This window comes from Triticum dicoccoides, chromosome 6A (assembly GCF_002162155.2).
Source record: "Triticum dicoccoides isolate Atlit2015 ecotype Zavitan chromosome 6A, WEW_v2.0, whole genome shotgun sequence".
Classification (NCBI taxonomy): Eukaryota; Viridiplantae; Streptophyta; class Magnoliopsida; order Poales; family Poaceae; genus Triticum; species Triticum dicoccoides.
In genome coordinates this window covers 435,070,208-435,091,065 of record NC_041390.1, presented here as the reverse complement: position 1 = coordinate 435,091,065, position 20,858 = coordinate 435,070,208, and the positions used below count along the sequence as shown (strand labels likewise).

Sequence of the window (20,858 nt, the reverse complement as noted above, 5' to 3'; positions counted from 1 at the left end):
AGAAGGGAAAGGGGCCTTGCTCTACGCAATAGAGCTATGTCATCTTCAACTTGCTTGTGGACGATGATCATGTTATCCTCTAAACTATGCTCTTCGATTTGGTTGTGAACTACTATGTGTCATGAACTACTATCTCTCCTCCTCCATTTGGTTGTGAACTACTATGTGTCGTGAAGTACTATGTATTTCCTCCTAAATTTGGTTGTATGAACTACTCCTCAAGTTGAAGTACTATGTGTTATAAACTAGTATGTGTCATGAAGTACTATGTGTCGTGAAGTACTTTGTGCATATGTTGTCTTCACAGTTGTTTGCTCTCTGGTGCTAGGCGTTGCACAACAGAATGTGGCGCCTCCAGGCTAGGCGTTGCACCGGCTGTAACTTGCAAAGTTGCAAACCGGGTCATTTTCAAGCACAGTTCAACATTTCCTATAATAAGCAGTAAGGATCTTTAAGTTCAACAAAGACAGCATTTCCAGTTGAACATTACTAAGACAACAAGTTCAACATTGCTAAGACAACAAGTTCAACATTGCTAAGACAACCAATGACTTCAAGTTCAACATAGAGCTACCACCACTCTAAGTTCAACATAACTAAGACATACAATGACTTCAAGTTCAACATAGAGCTACCACCACTCCAAGTTAAACGAAATAACAAGTTTCACATTACTAAAAGCTACCACCACTTCAAGTTCAACATTACAAATAGAGGACGATGACTAGTTCCTTGAGCGCTTTTTGGCTGCTCCCCCCCCCCTCCTCTTGCTGGCTAACTTCTTCACCTTCCTAGGAAGAGGAACCCGCTCCCGCTCCGGCTCCGGTTCCTCCATGTCATCCACATCGTCATCCAAATAGTCGTCCAAAGCCGCCATCCGCGAGGTGCCGACCGTCCTTTTGCCTCTTTGGGTGAAGTCTTAAGGTGTGTACTTGTTGATTCCCTTCCTAGGCTTTAACTTGTATGCAGACCTAACCTGGTACGTCCCCAAGGTCATATCATCATCAACCTATGCATCAACAAAAGATATGGAAAGACCATGTGTGAGGATATACCTAGCAATGCATCAATGATACGTCTCCAACATATCTATAAATTTCAATTTCTCCATGCTATATTATCTTCTATTTTAGACATTATTGGGCTTTATTATTCACTTTTATATTATTTTTGGGACTAACCTATTAACCGGAGGACCAACGGAGAATTACTGTTTTTTGCCTACTTCAGAGTTTCGTAGAAAAAGAATATCAAACAGAGTCCAAACGGAATGAAACCTTCGGGAACGTGATTTTTGGAACGAACAAGATCCAGGAGACTTGGACCCTACGTCAAGCAACCAACAGGGAAGCCACGAGGTAGGGGAGCGCGCCTCCCCCCCCCCCCAGGCACGCCCTCCACCCTCATGGGCCCCCTGTTGCTCCACCGACGTACTCCTTCCTCCTATATATACCTACGTACCACCAAACGATCAGATACGGAGCCAAAACCCTAATTCGACCGCCGTAACTTCCTGTATCCACGAGATCCCATCTTGGGGCCTATTCCAGAGCTTCGCCGGAGGGGCCATTGATCACGGAGGGCTTCTACATCAACACCATAGCCCCTCCGATGAAGTGTTAGTAGTTTACCTCAGACCTTCGGGTCCATAGTTATTAGCTAGATGGCTTCTTCTCTCTTTTTGGATCTCAATACAATGTTCTCCCCCTCTCTTGTGGAGATCTATTCCATGTAATCTTCTTTTGCGGTGTGTTTGTTGAGACCGATGAATTGTGGGTTTATGATCAAGTTTATCTATGAACAATATTTGAATCTTCTGAATTCTTTTATGTATGATTGGTTATCTTTGCAAGTCTCTTCGAATTATCAGTTTGGTTTGGCCTACTAGATTGATCTTTCTTGCAATGGGAGAAGTGCTTAGCTTTGGGTTCAATCTTGCGGTGTCCTTTCCCAGTGACAGTAGGGGCAGCAAGGCACGTATTGTATTATTGCCATCGAGGATAACAAGATGGGTTTTTTATCATATTGCATGAATTTATCCCTCCACATCATATCATCTTGCTTAAAGCGTTACTCTGTTCTTATGAACTTAATACTCTAGATGCATGCTGGATAGCGGTCGATGTGTGGAGTAATAGTAGTAGTTGCAGGCAGGAGTCGGCCTACTTGTCTCGGACGTGATGCCTATATACATGATCATACCTAGATATTCTCATAACTATGCTCAATTCTGTCAATTGCTCGACGGTAATTTGTTCACCCACCGTAAAATACTTATGCTCTTGAGAGAAGCCACTAGTGAAACCTATGGCCCCCGGGTCTATCTTCCATCATATTAATCTTCCAACACTTAGTTATTTTCATTGCTTTTTATTTTACTTTGCATCTTTATCATAAAAATACCAAAAATATTATCTTATCATATCTATCAGATCTCACTCTCGTAAGTGACCATGTAGGGATTGACAACCCCTTATCGCGTTGGTTGCGAGGATTTATTTGTTTTGTGTAGGTGCGAGGGACTCGCGCGTAGCCTCCTACTGGATTGATATCTTGGTTCTCAAAAACTGAGGGAAATACTTACGCTACTTTGTTGCATCATCCTTTCCTCTTCAAAGGAAAACCAACGCAGTGCTCAAGAGGTAGCAAGAAGCATTTCTGGCGCCGTTGCCGGGGAAGGTCTACGCAAAAGTCAACATACCAAGTACCCATCACAAACCCTTATCTCCCGCATTACATTATTTGTCATTTGCCTCTCGTTTTCCTCTCCACCACTTCACCCTTGCCGTTTTATTCGCCCTCTCTCTCTCTATCCTCCCTCTCTTTATCTATTTTCCTCTTTTTGCCTTTTGCACTTTCTGCCGTTATGTCTGAAATTGGGGAAATTATTGTCGATATGGACAATAATAATATCATGAAAAATTATGATGCTCCTGCTGAAGAACCCCCTATCTTACATACAAAAAAATTCCGTATTGGTAGTGGTAATATAATTGGAAAAGGAGTTATCCAAGATTTCTTTACTTGTGTCGGTGCTTTACCTTCTACGGGTAGTTCTATCCTTCATAGAAGTAGTAGTCTTGCGGACGCTATTGCCATACTTGTAGTTGAACGTGAAAGACAATTCATGCACATGCACCCTTGCATACAAAGGATTTTCCTTGAATTTTCTAATATTGAGCATTCTTCTATTAAGCCTGCCGCTACTATCTTTTTGGCTCATGAGTTTAGATTCATAATATAAGAGGCCAAAGAAATCTTTGCGCATTATAGGGTGGACGCTTGCCGTCCTCCCATAGAGGCTATCCTTTTTGATCAAGAAGAAATAATGTGTTTTCAATCTCTAGACTATGTTGCTTTCAATGAAAATCTTAAGGGTTCCTACCAATGTTTTAGTTGATAGAATTTCTGAACTTAATGATGATTTGGCCATTCGAAATAATGAACTAGGATATTCTCTTGAGTATAGGCTCACAAAGTTCTGTCAAAAGAATGCTTATAATAATGAATTGGTTGTGCAATACGAAGGGCCAAAGGAGGAACATATACCTCCCAAAGTTGATCTTGGGGACTTTTGTCCCATTAAATTTAGCCCTTTTGATTACTTTTGCTTGCCTCAAAGAAAACTTGCTGCCGAACGTAGAGAATATGAAATGAGTTTCACCGATCTATCTTATTACTATGGCAATACCTAGATCTATCCTCGCTTTTATGCCTAGATAGGGGCGTTAAACAATAGCGCGTGTTGGGAGGCAACCCAATTTTATTTTTATTCCTTGCTTTTTGCTCCTTTTTAGTAATAAATAATTTATCTAGCCTCTGTTTTGGTTGTGTTTTTTGTGTTTAATTAGTGTTTGTGCCAAGTAGAACCGTTGGGAAGACTTGGGAAAAGTCTTGTTAATCTTGCTGTAAAAAACAGAAACTTTAGCGCTCATGAGAACTGCTGCCATTTTTATTTGGAAAGTGATATTTAGTTAATTCTTTTTGAAGATGATTAATAGATAAATTACTCATGTCCAGCAATTTATTTTAGAATTTTTGGGGTTCCAGATATTGCGCTAGCTACAGATTACTACAGACTGTTCTATTTTTGACAGATTCTGTTTTTCGTGTGTTGTTTACTTATTTTGATGAATCTATGGCTAGTAAAATAGTTTATAAACCATAGAGAAGTTGGAATATAGTAGGTTTAACACCAATATAAATAAATAATGAGTTAATTACAGTACCTTGAAGTGGTGTTTTGTTTTCTTTCGCTAACGGAGCTCACGAGATTTTCTACTTTAAGTTTTGTGTTGTGAAGTTTTCAAATTTTGGGTAAAGATTTGATGGATTATGGAACAAGGAGTGGCAATAGCCTAAGCTTGGGCATGCCCATGGCAACCCCAAGATAATCTAAGGACACCTAGAGGCCAAAGCTTGGGGATGCCCCGGAAGGCATCCCCTCTTTCGTCTACTTCTATCGGTAACTTTATTTGGAGCTATATTTTTATTTACCACATGATATGTGTTTTTCTTGGAGCGTCTTGTATGATTTGAGTCTTTGCTTTTTAGTTTAACACAATCATATTTGCTGTACACACCTTTTGAGAGAGAGACACATGATTCGGAAATTATTAGAATACTCTATGTGCTTCACTTATATCTTTTGAGTTATATAGTTTTGCTCTAGTACTTCACTTATATCTTTTAGAGCACGGTGGTGGATTTGTTTTATAGAAACTATTGATCTCTCATGCTTCACTTAGATTATTTTGAGAGTCTTAAATAGCATGGTAATTTGCTTAAATAATCCTAATATGCTAGGTATACAAGATTAGTAAAAACTTTCTTATGAGTGTGTTGAATACTAAGAGAAGTTTGATGCTTGATGATTGTTTTGAGATATAAAGATGGTGATATTAAAGTCATGCTAGTTGAGTAGTTGTGAATTTGAGAGATACTTGTGTTAAAGTTTGTGATTCTCGTAGCATGCACGTATGGTGAATCGTTATGTGATGAAGTCGGAGTATAATTTATTTATTGATTGTCTTCCTTATGAGTGGCGGTCGGGGACGAGCGATGGTCTTTTCCTACCAATCTATCCCCCTAAGAGCATGCACGTAATACTTTGCTTTGATAACTTGTAGATTTTTGCAATAAGTATATGAGTTCTTTATGACTAATGTTGAGTCCATGGATTATACACATTTTTCTTCCTTCCACCATTGCTAGCCTCTCTAATACCGCGCACTTTTCGCCGGTATCATACACCCACCATATACCTTCCTCAAAACAGCCACCATACCTACCTATCATGGCATTTCCATAGACATTCCGAGATATATTGCCATGCAACTTACCACCGTTCTGATTATTATGATATGCTCCATCATTGTCATATTGCTTTGCATGATCATGTAGTTGACATCGTGTTTGTGGCAAAGCTACTGTTCATAATTCTTTCATACATGTCACTCTTGATTCATTGGGTATCCTGGTACACCGCCGGAAGCATTCACATAGAGTCATATTTTGTTCTAAGTATTGAGTTGTAATTGTTGAGTTGTAAGTAAATAAAAGTGTGATGATCATCATTATTAGAGTATTGTCTCAAGTGAGGAAAGGATGATGGAGACTATGATTCCCCCACAAGTCGGGATGATACTCCGGACTAAAAAAAGAAAAAAAAAGAGAAAAAAGAGAGGCCATAAAAAGAGAAAATGCCCAAAAAAAATTAAGAGAAAAAGAGAGAAGGGACAATGCTACTATCCTTTTACCACACTTGTGCTTCAAAGTAGCACCATGATCTTCATGATAGAGAGTCTCCTATGATATCACTTTCATATACTAGTGGAAATTTTTCATTATAAAACTTGGCTTGCATATTCCAATGATGGGCTTCCTCAAAATGCCCTAGGTCTTCGTGAGCAAGCGAGTTGGATGCACACCCACTTAGTTTCTTTTGTTGAGCTTTCATATACTTATAGCTCTAGTGCATCTGTTGCATGGCAATCCCTACTCACTCACATTGATATCTATTAATGGGCATCTCCATAGCCCGTTGATACGCCTAGTTGATGTGAGACTATCTTCTCCCTTTTTTTTCTTCTCCACAATCACCATTCTATTCCACATATAGTGCTATGTCCATGGCTCACGCTCATGTATTGCGTGAAGATTGAAAAAGTTTGAGAATGTCAAAAGTATGAAACAATTGATTGGCTTGTCATCGGGGTTGTGCATGATTTAAATACTTTGTGTGGTGAAGATAGAGCATAGCCAGACTATATGATTTTGTAGGGATAACTTTCTTTGGCCATGTTATTTTGAGAAGACATAATTGCTTAGTTAGTATGCTTGAAGTATTATTATTTTTTATGTCAATACTAAACTTTTGTCTTGAATCTTTTGGATCTGAATATTCATACCACAATTAAGAAGAATTACATTGAAATTATGTCTAGTAGCATTCCGCATTCTATTTTTATCATTTACCTACTCGAGGACGAGGAGGAATTAAGCTTGGGGATGCTTGATACGTCACCAACGTATCTATAATTTTTGATTGCTCCATGCTATATTATCTTCTCTTATGGACATTATTGGGCTTTATTATTCACTTTTATATTATTTTTGGGACTAACCTATTAACCGGAGGCCCAGCCCAAAATTGTTGTTTTTTGCCTATTTCAGAGTTTCGCAGAAAAAGAATATCAAACGGAGTCCAAACGAAATGAAACCTTCGGGAACATGATTTTTGAAACGAATAAGATCCAGGAGACTTGGACCCTACGTCAAGCAACCAACAGGGAAGCCACGAGGTAGGGGGCGCGCCTACCCCCCAGGCGTGCCCTCCACCCTCGTGGGCCCCTGTTGCTCCACCGACGTACTCCTTCCTCCTATATATACCTACGTACCAAACGATCAGATACGGAGCCAAAACCCTAATTCCATCGCCGTAACTTTCTGTATCCACGAGATCCAATCTTTGGGCCTGTTCCGGAGCTTCGCCGGACGGGGCATCGATCACGGAGGGCTTCTACATCAACACCATAGCCCCTCCGATGAAGTGTTAGTAGTTTACCTCAGACCTTCGGGTCCATATTAGCTAGATGGCTTCTTCTCTCTTTTTGGATCTCAATACAATGTTCTCCCCCTCTCTTGTGGAGATCTATTCCATGTAATCTTCTTTTGCGGTGTGTTTGTTGAGACCGATGAATTGTGGGTTTATGATCAAGTTTATCTATGAACAATATTTGAATCTTCTGAATTCTTTTATGTATGATTGGTTATCTTTGCAAGTCTCTTCGAATTATCAGTTTGGTTTGGCCTACTAGATTGATCTTTCTTGCAATGGGAGAAGTGCTTAGATTTGGGTTCAATCTTGCGGTGTCCTTTCCCAGTGACAGTAGGGGCAGCAAGGCATGTATTGTATTGTTGCCATCGAGGATAACAAGATGGGGTTTTTATCATATTGCATGAATTTATCCTTCTACATCATGTCATCTTGCTTAAAGTGTTACTCTGTTCTTATGAACTTAATACTCTAGATGCATGTTGGATATCGGTCGAGGTGTGGAGTAATAGTAGTAGATGCAGGCAGGAGTCGGTCTACTTGTCTCGGACGTGATGCCTATATACATGATCATACCTAGATATTCTCATAACTATGCTCAATTCTGTCAATTGCTCGACACTAATTTGTTCACCCACCATAAAATAATTATGCTCTTGAGAGAAGGCACTAGTGAAACCTATGGCCCCCGGGTCTATCTTCCATCATATTAATCTTCCAACACTTAGTTATTTTAATTGCCTTTTATTTTACTTTGCATCTTTATCATAAAAATACCAAAAATATTATCTTATCATATCTATCACATCTCACTCTCGTAAGTGACCGTGTAGGGATTGACAACCCCTTATCGCGTTGGTTGCGATGATTTATTTTTTTTGTGTAGGTGCGAGGGACTCACGCGTAGCCTCCTACTGGATTGATACCTTGGTTCTCAAAAACTGAGGGAAATACTTACGCTACTTTGCTGCATCACCCTTTCCTTTTCAAAGGAAAACCAACACAGTGCTCAAGAGGTAGCAATCAACAATTGGATATATATCCTCATGCCATACCTCTTGGGTGACCACACCCACATCCTCATCCTCCAAATGATCACCATGGCCCTGCCCCGAAGCAGGATCTGATGGTGTCGCCGATCTAGACCGTTCTGGTGATACATACTCGGGGTCACGACAATCGAAAAGGTTTGATAGCCGCCTTAACTTTTGGCCCTGGCGCTGCAACATGTATAAGTGAATGAGACATCGAACGTAGCAACACATGTTAAGTGCTAGTTTGAAGGAGATGTGAACCTTGATGAATGCTCGAAGTGCACCTTCCTCATCGCTTTTGCCAGACGGGGTTGTTTCAAGAATAGTCTCGGTCTCATCAGCTGCTTTCTTGATCTGGGCACGCTACGAACAGAAACGGTATTAACGTGTTAGGCAAGCGAAGATGTGCATAGTGTGAATGAAAAGTAAAGAGGGCAAATACCACAAAGTTCATCATTGGAGCTGAAGGGATCACTGAGTTGCCTTTCCTGACTAATGTGTTGTACTGGTGCTGGGCTATCTCATCAAAAACGGTAGGATCTTCCAAAATCTCCTCAGCCTACGCCGGCTTGCATACCTCCACACAGGTACTTGCAAGAGACCATGTGAGATAGTTGTTGAACGCGAGCGGGCAGTGCTCACGAAGCTGGGCTGGTTTTCCAGCCCTAGGTTGCTTCACACTAAGCGCAAATTGTACGACATACTTCCTGTGATGCTTGTCCCAATCCTTGATCTTCCGCTGCTTTTTCCTATCCAACTTGCAAGTTAGAAACAGAATATTAGCACCATCGAAACCGCCGAGAAGCTGCTAAGTGCTCAAGGTTAATTATATCTTACGCGTGTAGCAACTTGTCTGTGTCCTCCCACTCCGGCGGGTGTGGCTGGAACAAACCAAACTGACGGAGCACTCGATGTGGGAGGTGAAGCTCAACCGCCCAGTTGCATATGAGTGGGCACCGCATATGCCAGAGATCCCTATCCCTAGTGCACATCAGATTCGGCCTGAACTCTCTAGGGTTACCAAAACTCTCTCCTTTTCCATACGGCTCCCATTCCACCTGCAAAATGGGATAGAATGCAAAATTGATATCGAGTTACAATAGAAGCATCATAATCACTTATGCAATGTCGATTCACCTGCTCAGGCGTGATCGCGTCCAGCTCGCTTTTATACAACTTGTAGGGATCATCTGTCGTCTCATTTAACACATCCCACTTGTAAGCCCAAGTGGGGAGCCGTAGTGGGTCGCCTTTGTCGTCCCAATCCTCGTACTTCACGGTCTTCGGTCGTCCAACCGGCAAACGCTCCCAGCTCCATATGGAAAGTGCGAGCAAACAACCATCAATACCTTCAGATGACCTACAACAGGCTTCGTCCAATTGCACATAAAAGAGAACATGGTTGAATTAAGAGCAAGATCGGATTCATAATGTAGCAATGAAGTGAAAAAGAAACAACTTCATACATGTCTATACAAGTAAGCCAGTGTCGCCGAACCCCAACTCCATTTGCTATCGAAGACGGCCAACGCCTTCAGCCACATCCATGGAGCATTCTTGCCTGTGCCATCAGCAAACATAGTCCTGGATATCACGTACCACATGTAGACACGAGCATATGTCTTGACCATGTCCTTATTAGCTTCCTGAGGGCAAGTACCAAAGTGCTCAGTAATCCACGTGAAAGTAGCACCGGCTGCGACTCTTTCCTTCTTCTTGTCTTCTGCTGCTGGTTCCGAGGCTTCGAAAGAACCATACCGATAAGGGCATTCATCTGCGCGCGCCACCCATCAGAATCATTGCTCATACATAGAGGATTCCCATCGATAGGAAGACCGGTGATCATAGCAATATCCTGGAGCGTCACGGTCATCTCCCCGGTCCGAAGATGGAAATTATGTGTCTACGACCTCCAATGATCAATAAGCGCGATGAGTGCTGTAGCATTGTTGGGTGGCGTCGACCGTCTGACCATCTGAATGAAAGGGAGAAGTCATGTCTCCCTTACATACGGTGTGTATCGCTCATCATAGCGCATCCACCCAAGGGTGACCCCGTGAGACCGAAGCTTCAGAGGTGCAAGCTCCTACAAACAAACAAATCATAACACTACATATGGGGCATCTGTGTTTGAAATAAACACGAAATTCATAACAACGGCCACTTTCATTATTACCCGTTGCTCCACCGACATAGCGTACAACCGGTGTTGTTTGTCCCAGTGATCATCGAGAAGCCAAACCATCCTAACAATTTGAAAGAAAGCTTTCTTGTCAACACGATTATCTTTTGAATACAAATAAACTAAAGTACACCTAGTACATGCAAAATTCAAAGCATATGTATCCAAAGCATTCTTGTCAATACAAATATAATTTCAACACAAATAAACTAAACTAGGCCTACTTCATGCAAGATCAAATACAAATATTTTTTCCATATAAATAACATGTCAGCCTATGTATCCAAACCATATCTTTTCAATAAAATCAACTAAACTAGGGTTGCAAAATTAGGTATCTAATACATAAAAGATTCTAATACATGCAACATTCTAATCTAACAAGGGTTCCCCAAATCTAATATATGCAAGATTCAAACAAGGGTACCCCAAATCTTCAAAATATCATACATTCTATGGATAGAAAGAAGGGGATCGAAGGAGAATACCTTCTAGGATGGATTGGTGAAGAAATCCACGGACCAAATCGTCAGATCTGAAGAATTTGGGAGAGGGGATTGAGAGGGGGGGAGGAGAGGGCCGCGGCGTATGTTGTTTCTGTAACTGGTGGTGCAAGGGGTGGAGGGGAGGAGGGCCGCCGCAGTGGATAAGTCATAATGCAACGCCCGAGCGCTAGGCGCTGCACATGTGCGGCGCCTAGCTTGGAGGCACTGCACTACTGGATGCGGGACCCAGGGCTGCCACGGTGGACTGGCTTGCAACGCCCCCGTGCTGGACGTTGCACCGTAGGATGTGGCGCCTGCGTGGCGGACGCTACACAAAAAGGTCGGCGGCATGAAATATTTTCACGAACAGTTCAATCTGTGATTTGATTTCCTCTTCGGGTCAAAATTGTCAAATTTGCCATTCCTGGACGGGCGGACGATATGCCATAGCCAGCAGGAAGAGACCACACCAGGCACCAGCAATGCCTGTTGGGCCACGTACGGGTCATCGACTGTGCAAGCTCATGTCAAGGCCAGAACATTGACACATGAAACCACTGCGGAAGCAACACCTCGGCTGCAAGGACAATACTTCAGCAATAATTCAAGATTTATCATAGACAATAGGTGGAGCCTGGAGAGGAGTGACCTGACCGGGTTAGCAGTTTCAAACTTTCACCCAACCCCCAACAGACAGGAAACAGGCTCATATACAAGAGAACGTGCAAACTTGGTGCAGTATTAAAAAATAAAAATAACCCCCTAAAGAAATTTCAGTTTGTACGATTTTAACAGCTTAGGCTGCGCAGTTAAGACGCAAGATGCAGTAATTGACAGGGCAAATGAAGCGTCAACATGTACCCTGCTGATCCGGGCAAAACAGGTAAATCCTACTTGAACTTCACAACAGTGGCTGCTCAATTTTGTGCCCATATAGGTTTATTAACACAAAGATCACAAGTTTTAAGGAAAACTCAAAAGTGGAATCACTCCACTTCAAAAAAAATGCACTTCAAGATTACGGCCCCCAAAATCACTAAGAGAGCACCACTCCTCTTGTGCCAGTGAAAACAGAACTTTAGACTGATATGGTACAATCATTAATCATTTGACTGATGCTTTTACAGCCTTCTCTGCAGCATCATCAAGATCCTCTGCAGTGATCAATGTCATTCCACTCTCCTGCAATCAGAGCACCATGACCAGTCAAATCCCAAACATGAACAACTTCAGAACAAAGGAAGCATGACTCAGCTAACACGCATGCACAAAGATAATCACCAATACCTTAAGAATCCTTTTCCCTTGGTCTACATTGGTGCCTTCTAGCCGAACAACAACAGGGACCTTAAGATCAACCTGATAATAGGAGAACAAGTGTAAGAATTTGCTACAGGAAAAGTATGTAGACCATGCTATGTAGTTGTAAGCTCAAGGAATATTAAGCCAAATAACATGCTATGTGCTATCATAAATTTCCTGGGGAACAATAACATGCTGAAAGGACTCTTCTAGCATACATTATGGGAAAAATACAAAATTATACACAGTAGCTGTCACCAATACAGAAAAAATCTTTCGCAGAAGACACTAAAGGTAACAGCAAACTATCCTATAATGAAACCACATACAATAAAGTATGCACAAAAAATATGGGATAGTTTGGTGTTACAAAAAAAAACGAGCAGAAGACTGAAACAAATATTGACTTGTATGTCAAGGGTTAGTTTCTGAAACGGATGCAAATAAACTGTAGCCAAGTTCAATATAAGGTTCCCCACAGAAATAATAAACACCGAAGAGGTGAAAATAATTTTACTAAAACGAGCTACAAGAATATGGTACATTCATTCAATCAAAACTTGATGGATACCTGTTTAGCTGCATTCACTATTCCACTTGCTATCACGTCACATTTCATGATACCTCCAAAAATGTTCACTAGAATTGCCTTCACTCTATCGTCTGAAGTCAATATCTTAAATGCTTCCACAACCTGAATAAAAGTTTTAGAAAAATGAACGTGTGCATTTGTTGAAAATAAAAGGTGGAAACACAATTCTTCACATGGATTTTAAGTAATTAATCATTAGTTTTTGCAACCTCTTCTAGCTGTTAATAGTATTTATACATTTCGCCAGGGATGATAACACAAACAAACAAACAAAATCCCACTATATACCTGTCCCTCGGATGCACTACCACCAACATCAAGAAAATTGGCAGGTGTACCACCATGCAGCTTAATGATGTCCATCGTAGCCATTGCCAATCCTGCACCATTCACCATGCAACCAATCTCTCCATCAAGCCCGATGTAGTTCAAATCTGCTTTAGCAGCAGCCACCTGTAAAGTTGGTAAAGATAAATCTCAGTTGATATTGCTCTTATATTTGTAACAAAAATATAATCTATAGAGGCAAATCTTCCTTCAAAAGAAGGGTTAGGGATTACAAAATAAAGAAGAGAACAATTTAACAGAGAGACAAACTGAACATGAAAAAGGTATTAAAGAGAAGAGCAACACATGAAATACCTCTCTGGGGTCCTCCTGTGTTGTATCACGCAGTGCAAATATTTCTTTCTGCCTAAACGCAGCATTATCATCGAAGTTCAACTTTGCATCAGCAGCAACTAGCTTTTTATCAGCTGTCTCAGCAAGAGGATTTATCTACTCACATAAGAAATCCAGATCATAAGAATGCCAAAGATATTTAACATCGCAAATGAGAATCACTTCACACTGCAGTACCTCCAGCATTGTGCAGTCGGTCTTGCAGAAAAGTTCATATAGCTTCTTAATCTGTTCTATAGAAGATTGCCTGTCTGCTGTCTTTGGTGCCAGACCATCAACAACTTTAGCTGCATCCTCATCAGTGATTCCCTTGAATACATCAACAGGAACCTGGTAATATAACGAATTGGATTTCAATGTGTAAGCAAATTATCATTAGGACGCTAAAAGCTCTGATATGAACCTGCTACTCAAGATATGTACGCATTGATCCAAAAACAAGTTGAAGAAATAGATGACCTTAACGATCTTATCAGGGAACTTCTCTGCAAGATCTTCAATGCTCGTTCCTCCCTCGGCGCAAGCTATAATGAGCTGGAAAAGATAAATATGAACCTTAGCAATCAGCACTAGAAAACAAAATCTCACAGCATGAGTCTCTGCAATTGAAACAGGGAAGAATGGACATTAAGTAGCTACAGGTTTGATTGATTAAGTACATTAGAGGGTTTAGAAAAAGTAAAGCGGCCAAAACAACTAAGAACACTCAAGGACTAGGTCACATCACCCCAAATGTTCAGTTCATACCTATGTAAAAAATACAGAAGTAGAAAGAAAATATCGCTGCGTGGCCTCAAAAAACTGTAGAGGAAACTTGTCTAATGATACATCCAAAATTTAAGCAACTTAATACAGTGAAATACTAATGTGACAGCCTGTTATTAGACGACTAAAGATTAATGTGAAGGTTTACCATATAATGGTATTTTTTAAATGGAAAACTGAATATAATATATACATTAATCACTTCAATTAAATAATTGGGGTAACTTGTTATGTAGGGACAAAAGAGGAACACTATTCCCATGAAAATACAATCTATATTTTTCATGTAAGCATATTCATGCACACAATCTTATAAATTATCATGGATCGACATCCTAAACAAGACTGGAGTAAAAACAATCAACAGCACTAATAGCTATTTCCTTTGGCACTTATACATGAGAAAGGTTTGTAATACCATGAAATCTTATAAAAACAATATAGACCGCACTGATTTATTCACAAAATTGAACAGATGTTGGGTAATGAAAATGACAAAATGAACAAGCGGGCCAGTGATCAATGACATACTGGACCAGCAGTCTTCCTGTCAAGGGTGATCGCAAAGTACATCTCATTAACAAGTGACATTTTCTCGCATAAGTAGACCTGTCAAACAGAACAGAAAAAATATCAGTAGTTAAAAATGTTTCACTGAATCAAGCAGAACTAAATGACAGCAGCATTATTTGAATATCGTTTACCTGAGAAGTTGAAATGCTAATGCACTATTGTCTTAAAAATAACTCAAAAAATATGTTGTAAATTAACTATTGTCATTGCTCGGCAAGAACACTGGGTACGGTGATTGGGCCATTCAACTGTATATTATTATTGTGTCTTTACTTTATTGAACACAAGTACACTGGAATTGGTGCATACATCATACATCTAAAGATTGATAGAAACAAATCAGGTGAGTATTAAGCCCGTGGAAGCCAGAACTTGCTTAGTTAAGAGTCACAAAATACCTAAAACGTTAATTTCTAGCAATGCTACATAACACAACTGAAAGATGGGATCAGATTAGAAAAAACTAACCTTGCCCACAACCTTCCCCTGTGGACCAGTTTGTTTTGTTACCAGGACCTGGTTAAGCATTTTTGCTGCAGATGAGTCAGTACAAACACTCTACAGTGAAAACATGCACAACCAACACAGAAGTAACTACAATTTAGTTGATTCACTCTGAAGAAAATGACTAATGACAACACTACATGTCACTAGAAATCCAATATAAAACGTTTTGGTAGGCCACTAAATAATAAACCACTTATAGCCGGCAACAAAGGCATGGATACAACATATTACCTCCATACCAAAATATAAAACGTTTTGGTAGGCCAAACGTCTTATATTTTGGTATGGAGGTAGTAGATTCCAAGAAAAGATCACCTAAAATAAATCAGTTTAGTTAAACCTGAATGTAATTATCATGTCACGCTTCATAGAAGCACATGAGCAGTTGCAGTTTTCACTATGATAACTGATAAATGTGATGACAACAATTTAGACGCAACCAATAAAATGAACTGATCTCAGTATATTATATGCTTGGCCTTCATGTGTATGGATAGTTGTATACCATAAAATTGGCCAGGTGGCGCGCATTTCTAGTAATGCAGTCAGGAATGATAAGGATTATGCATAAATGTGGATCTGCTAAGCCAATTTCCCAACAATACATCTCAACAAATACTTGGATACACAATATCTTCAAACTGCGTTACTACACCATGAATGTCCACATACCATAATGTAAACTACCGCTCACAAAGATTTACCTGCAAGGCTTTCAGCCTCCTCAGCCTTAACAATATGAACACCACCCTTCAGTCCACTTTTGAAAGTTCCCAATCCACGGCCACCGGCAAGGATTTGGCTTTTCACAACTATCTGCAATGGTGTCATCTTTAAAACACAATTGAACTACCAATAATAACATGGTGCAAGCTATGATACAAACAGCACCAGAAATACATTATCGATGAAAATCTACTATACTTCGTATTGGGAATGAACTGCCCAGCCAAACAATCTGCTGGCACGAGGATAACTAACAAGGCTACACAAGTATTTAGGTGCAGAATACCGAGAAGAAACTGGGACGTCGTCTCAGTTAATTAAAACAGCTTTTGGAGAAAAAATAGACTATTTCTTAAGAGTTCATAACGTTAGCAAAAAAAACTATGCCAACAAAGCATTATAATTCCAAGAGCAGCTATAGCGTGACACGACTCACTTTGTTTGAAGGGCGGTGGAGTGATTTACACATGTAAGTAATGTTACTTTTAACACACAGAATAATATACAATACAAGCGTATGAATTGCCAGAATGAGGCTATCAGAATACGCACACATTATCGATTATAGCAACCAATAACCTCCTTTCCAAAATGTATCACACATCACAGCAACATTACCAAACCAAACATACATTTCTACCAACCTAACCCGGATTCAGCAGGATTTTGCAGTAAACTAGATTCATTAACATGGTCAAACAATCTGCTAGCACGAGGATAACTAACACAGCTACACAAGTAGCTAGGTGCAGAATACAGAAAAGAACCTGGGACGTCATCTCAGTTAATTAAAACAGCTTTTGGAGAAAATATAGAGTATTTCTTGGAGGTCAAAAACTATCCCAATACAGCATTATAATTCCAAGAGCAACTACAGCATGGCATGACTCCCTTTGTTTGCAGGGCAGTGGAGTGATTTACAGATGTAAGTAATGTTACTTTTAACACACAGGACAATATAAAACAGAGGCGTACGAAATGCAAGAACGAGGCTATCAGAATACGCACACATCATAGATTATAGCAACCAATAACCTCCTTTCCAAAATGCATCGCACATCACAGCAAACATTACCAAACAAGAAATACATTTCTACCAACCTAATCCGGATTCAGCAGGAATTCGCAGTAAACTAGATTCGCTAACACATTTCAATACCATCTGCGCAGCACGAGCCTCGCATTTGCACGAGTGAAGGATAACAACGACACGAAAAAAACAAAACATTAGAAACCTAGGTAGCATCACCTCTTTCTCACTGGGGAAAACGTTCTTCAAAACTTCCTTGACCTCCTGCACTGACCCCACCACGGCGCCCTTGGGCACGTTGATCCCGAACTTCCCCATCAACTCCGCGCCCTGCGACACCCACATAAGCAAGGCCGGCAGAAACCCTAGCTTGTCAGACGGGCCTCCAAATCGAGATTAAACGAATCCGCACAAATAGGAATCGAGAAGAATGGGGAAGGAACGGCGGGATCTGGACGCGGGCACCTGGTACTCGTGGATGTTGAGACGGCGGAGCTGCTGGTGCTGCCATTTGCCGGCGACGGAGAGGGTGCGCGACGCCAACCTCCCGAGCGATCCGCGAACCATGGCTGCGGCGGCTTGGGCTCCTCCGATCCGGAAACCCTACGGGCGTGGAGGAAGGCAGGGATGCTGTTTCGTTTCGCTCCTCCTCTTTGCGGGTCTGATGTTATTCTGTTCCCCCCCTCCCCTCCCTTTTCTTTCTTGCGGAAGGGTGCGGCTGCGCCGAGCAAATGGACTAGTTCACGCCGAAGGGACCGCTGATTTAGGATCACCGTAGTTTGACTGACATGTGGGCCTACATAACATGGGGCACACATGTCATTCGTGAATGACAAAGTTGACGTTTGTTTTTTAGGGTGAAAATATGCTAAAGAGTTTTTTTGACAAAAATATGATAAAGAGTGTGGATGGGCCAGCCGGCCCAGACTCCGATACTCCTAACCTCTGCGCCGTGGACCAACAACCACGGACATCCCTCATGTGGCAGCCAACAAAAGCACCAATTGGACCAGCCTATGAAAGCTTCACCTCTCCTCGGCCTTGTGCAAAGAACGTTCCGCTCGACCTTTGTTTTTGCAAAGAACGTTCTATTGTCTCAAAAAAAAACAATGCAAATAACGTTTTATCTTTTTTTTTCGATGGTGACAAGTGACACATCGTGTGTACCCCTCTTGTCGCAAGTTGTGAGTTTTGAAGGAATTTTTTCTCACGGGAGAGAATGTGGGTTTTGTTTATGTTTTTCTAATCCGGTTTCTGAAGCAAAACATTTTTAACCGGACGCCTAAATTATGAACCATTTTAACCAGTGCGTTTCTCGCGTCGGGATCTTCGAAATTAGATCTCATATTGATAGATCTTGACAAACTGGTGTGAATTACCTACCTAGCTAGCTAGCCTGGGTTTCAAGTGGATAACTGACGCCCGTCGCCCGCACGGGTGGCACGGGCGGAACCTGATCTCCGACGCCGGAACTCCCTTCTCTACATCTCCCCCTCGCCCCGCTGGCTTATGCCACTAGGCAAAGCCTGCCGACGTCCGACGGCGGCGGAATCTTCCTCCGGCGCGGCCCTCTTGATGGGTACGCGGCGTCCATGGCGATGGCCGATGCGGCGGCCGCGCAGCGTCTCAGATCGACAGCGACCAAAGCGTGATCTAGGCATGTGTGGGCTGCGGCTCGACAGGGCTTTGGCTGTTGGGCTTGCTCACGGCGGAGTGCGGGTTTCGGGGCGGCAGCCCCGAGTCTCTTCTGCAGCGACAGTGGACATGGTGGCTGCGCGGGTAGTGCCATGGACGAATCTTGGGGTCGACTGTGGCTGGTCCGGACGGGCCTGCTGCGGGACGGTTTCTAGATGGCGATGCAGTTTCCCGATGACAATCCTCATTGTGGTGGTGGTTAACCGATGCGTCGATCGATGATCTGTTTTTCGTGTCCCGGTTTCGGCCATGTTGGCTCCTGGGATGAAGACCTATGCAGGGCTCTCTCCGACGAGATTGTGGTGGCCATCGAAAGGTCTCTGTGAGAGTTTCTCCCTTCAGATCTAGTGGTTTATTTCGATGGTGAGATGCAAACTACGGAAGACGGCTTGACGCAAAGGGATGGTAGTGCAGTGGCGTTGGTGCATATCGCATTTTGTTGCTAGGATCGCAGAAAAGTGGTGGCGAAAACACATGTGTGACGTCGATGGTCATGCTACTCGAGCTTTCCGGTCTTGAGCTTCGGGGTGAAAGCCTAGGTCTGACCCGAGTTGGTTATACCTGGCAATGTCGATATTATGTCGTTACCTTATTGAAGGCATTGCTCGGTTTTGCTCGGACTGATTCTTCAGGGTGAAAATCTAGATTCTTCCCTTTGGTGATTGGATCCGGTGACGGTGACGCTTGAGCGTTGCTCCCTTCTTAAAGACGTTGTTGTTGAAGAACTTCGTTGTCCGTGTGGTGTTATTAAATGGTTGGTGCGGATATGGTATTTCATTGTCTACACGTAGCTTTGGTATTATATGACTTTGCTATTTGCTGTCGTTTTTTGTGTATGTTGGCGTTGGTTGTGTGCATCCTAGCTATGCAGAGATCGGGTGTGTGCTCATTGTGTGTTGTATCCTTTTGATGCTCCATTATGAGCTAATAAAATCCACCATTTGTCGAAAAAAATCTTGACAAACTTTTCTTCGAGTAATTATATGCTCCCTACTAGTACTCCCAAACTGTACTAACATGGGCAACCAGGTAAACAATCTATTAGAGCATCTCCAGTTGTTCGCCCCCCCGGGTGTTTTAAGGTGGAAAATAGCGCCTTTTGGGGGCTTGTCGGCGCAATTTTCGGCATGGGGGGCTCCGGTTCCCATCTGCCCCCCCCCCCAAGTTCTCCTCCCCAGCTGTCGAGTTCCAACTCAGATTCGGCACAAATTCAACAACAAATAATTTTTCACATAGTTCATCACATAAATCAATATAAATCAAATAGTTCAACGAAGCAAGCTCATAATTCGAACACAAATTAAAACACATCAAACTAGGCGTTGCCTTGAGCCTCCATTGGTGCTCCACCAGATCGTGTTGCAATTCTGATGCTTCTGTGGGTCTCGGATCTCCTAACGCATACTCACTCTGTCCCCGAAAGAGTGTACTTTGAAATTTGTTGGAGGGTCAAACTGTCTCAAAGTTTGACCGAGTTTGTGCAAAAATATATCAATGCTTGTGAAACCAAATAGGTATATGATGAAAATATATTTTATCATGAATTTAATGCTACTAATTTGATGGCATAAATGTTGGTCTATTATTGTATAAATACCCTGCATAAAATATGCTTCAGTATCAAACATCGGCTCGTCCTGCTCATTCTCAATGATCATGTTATGCAAGATGACATAGCAATTCATCACCTCCCACGTCTAAGATTTCGACTAGGTCAGAGCGGGGTACCGAACAACGGCAAATCGAGATTGAAGCACACCAAATGCCCGCTTGACATCCTTCCTGCAAGCCTCCTGACACTTAGCAAAGCAGGAGTTCTTGCCTCCTGGCACATGGTTTGAGATAGTCTTCACAAATGTTGACTGTCTTTGATGGATGCCATCTACTAGGTAGTATCCCTTATTGTAGTGGCGTCCATTGATCTCGAAGTTCATTGGAGGAGTATGACCTTCAACAAGCTTGGCAAAGATATTCGAGCATTGCAGGATGTTGATCTCATTGTTAGTTCCTGGCATACCAAAGAAGGAGTGCCAAATCCAGAGGTCATGTGTAGCCACTGCCTCAAGTACCACACTGCAAACTCCTTTCACGCCATTATACATCCCCTGCCAAGCAAATGGACAGTTTTTTCATGCCCAATGCATGCAGTCGATGCTTCCAAGCATCCCAGGAAATCCGCTTGCTTCATTTTGCGCTAGGATCTGAGCGGCGTCTTCAACATTGGGTGAT

At 41.9% G+C, this 20,858-nt stretch overlaps 1 protein-coding gene across 1 annotated transcript; it reads right to left on the bottom strand.

Annotated features, from left to right (window-relative positions):
- Window positions 1–11,567: 11,567 nt before the first annotated feature.
- LOC119317149 (succinate--CoA ligase [ADP-forming] subunit beta, mitochondrial) lies at window positions 11,568–17,614 on the bottom strand. The gene is made up of 12 exons (XM_037591558.1): window positions 17,400–17,614; window positions 17,154–17,264; window positions 15,883–15,994; window positions 15,140–15,204; window positions 14,630–14,707; window positions 13,793–13,867; window positions 13,511–13,663; window positions 13,295–13,429; window positions 12,941–13,105; window positions 12,632–12,754; window positions 12,046–12,117; window positions 11,568–11,940 (listed from the first exon to the last, which is right to left on the bottom strand). Exons 1-12 carry the CDS (start codon window positions 17,499–17,501, stop codon window positions 11,863–11,865), a joined length of 1,269 nt encoding a protein of 422 aa, XP_037447455.1. The 5' UTR covers window positions 17,502–17,614; the 3' UTR covers window positions 11,568–11,862.
- Between the last annotated feature and the right edge of the window lie 3,244 nt (window positions 17,615–20,858).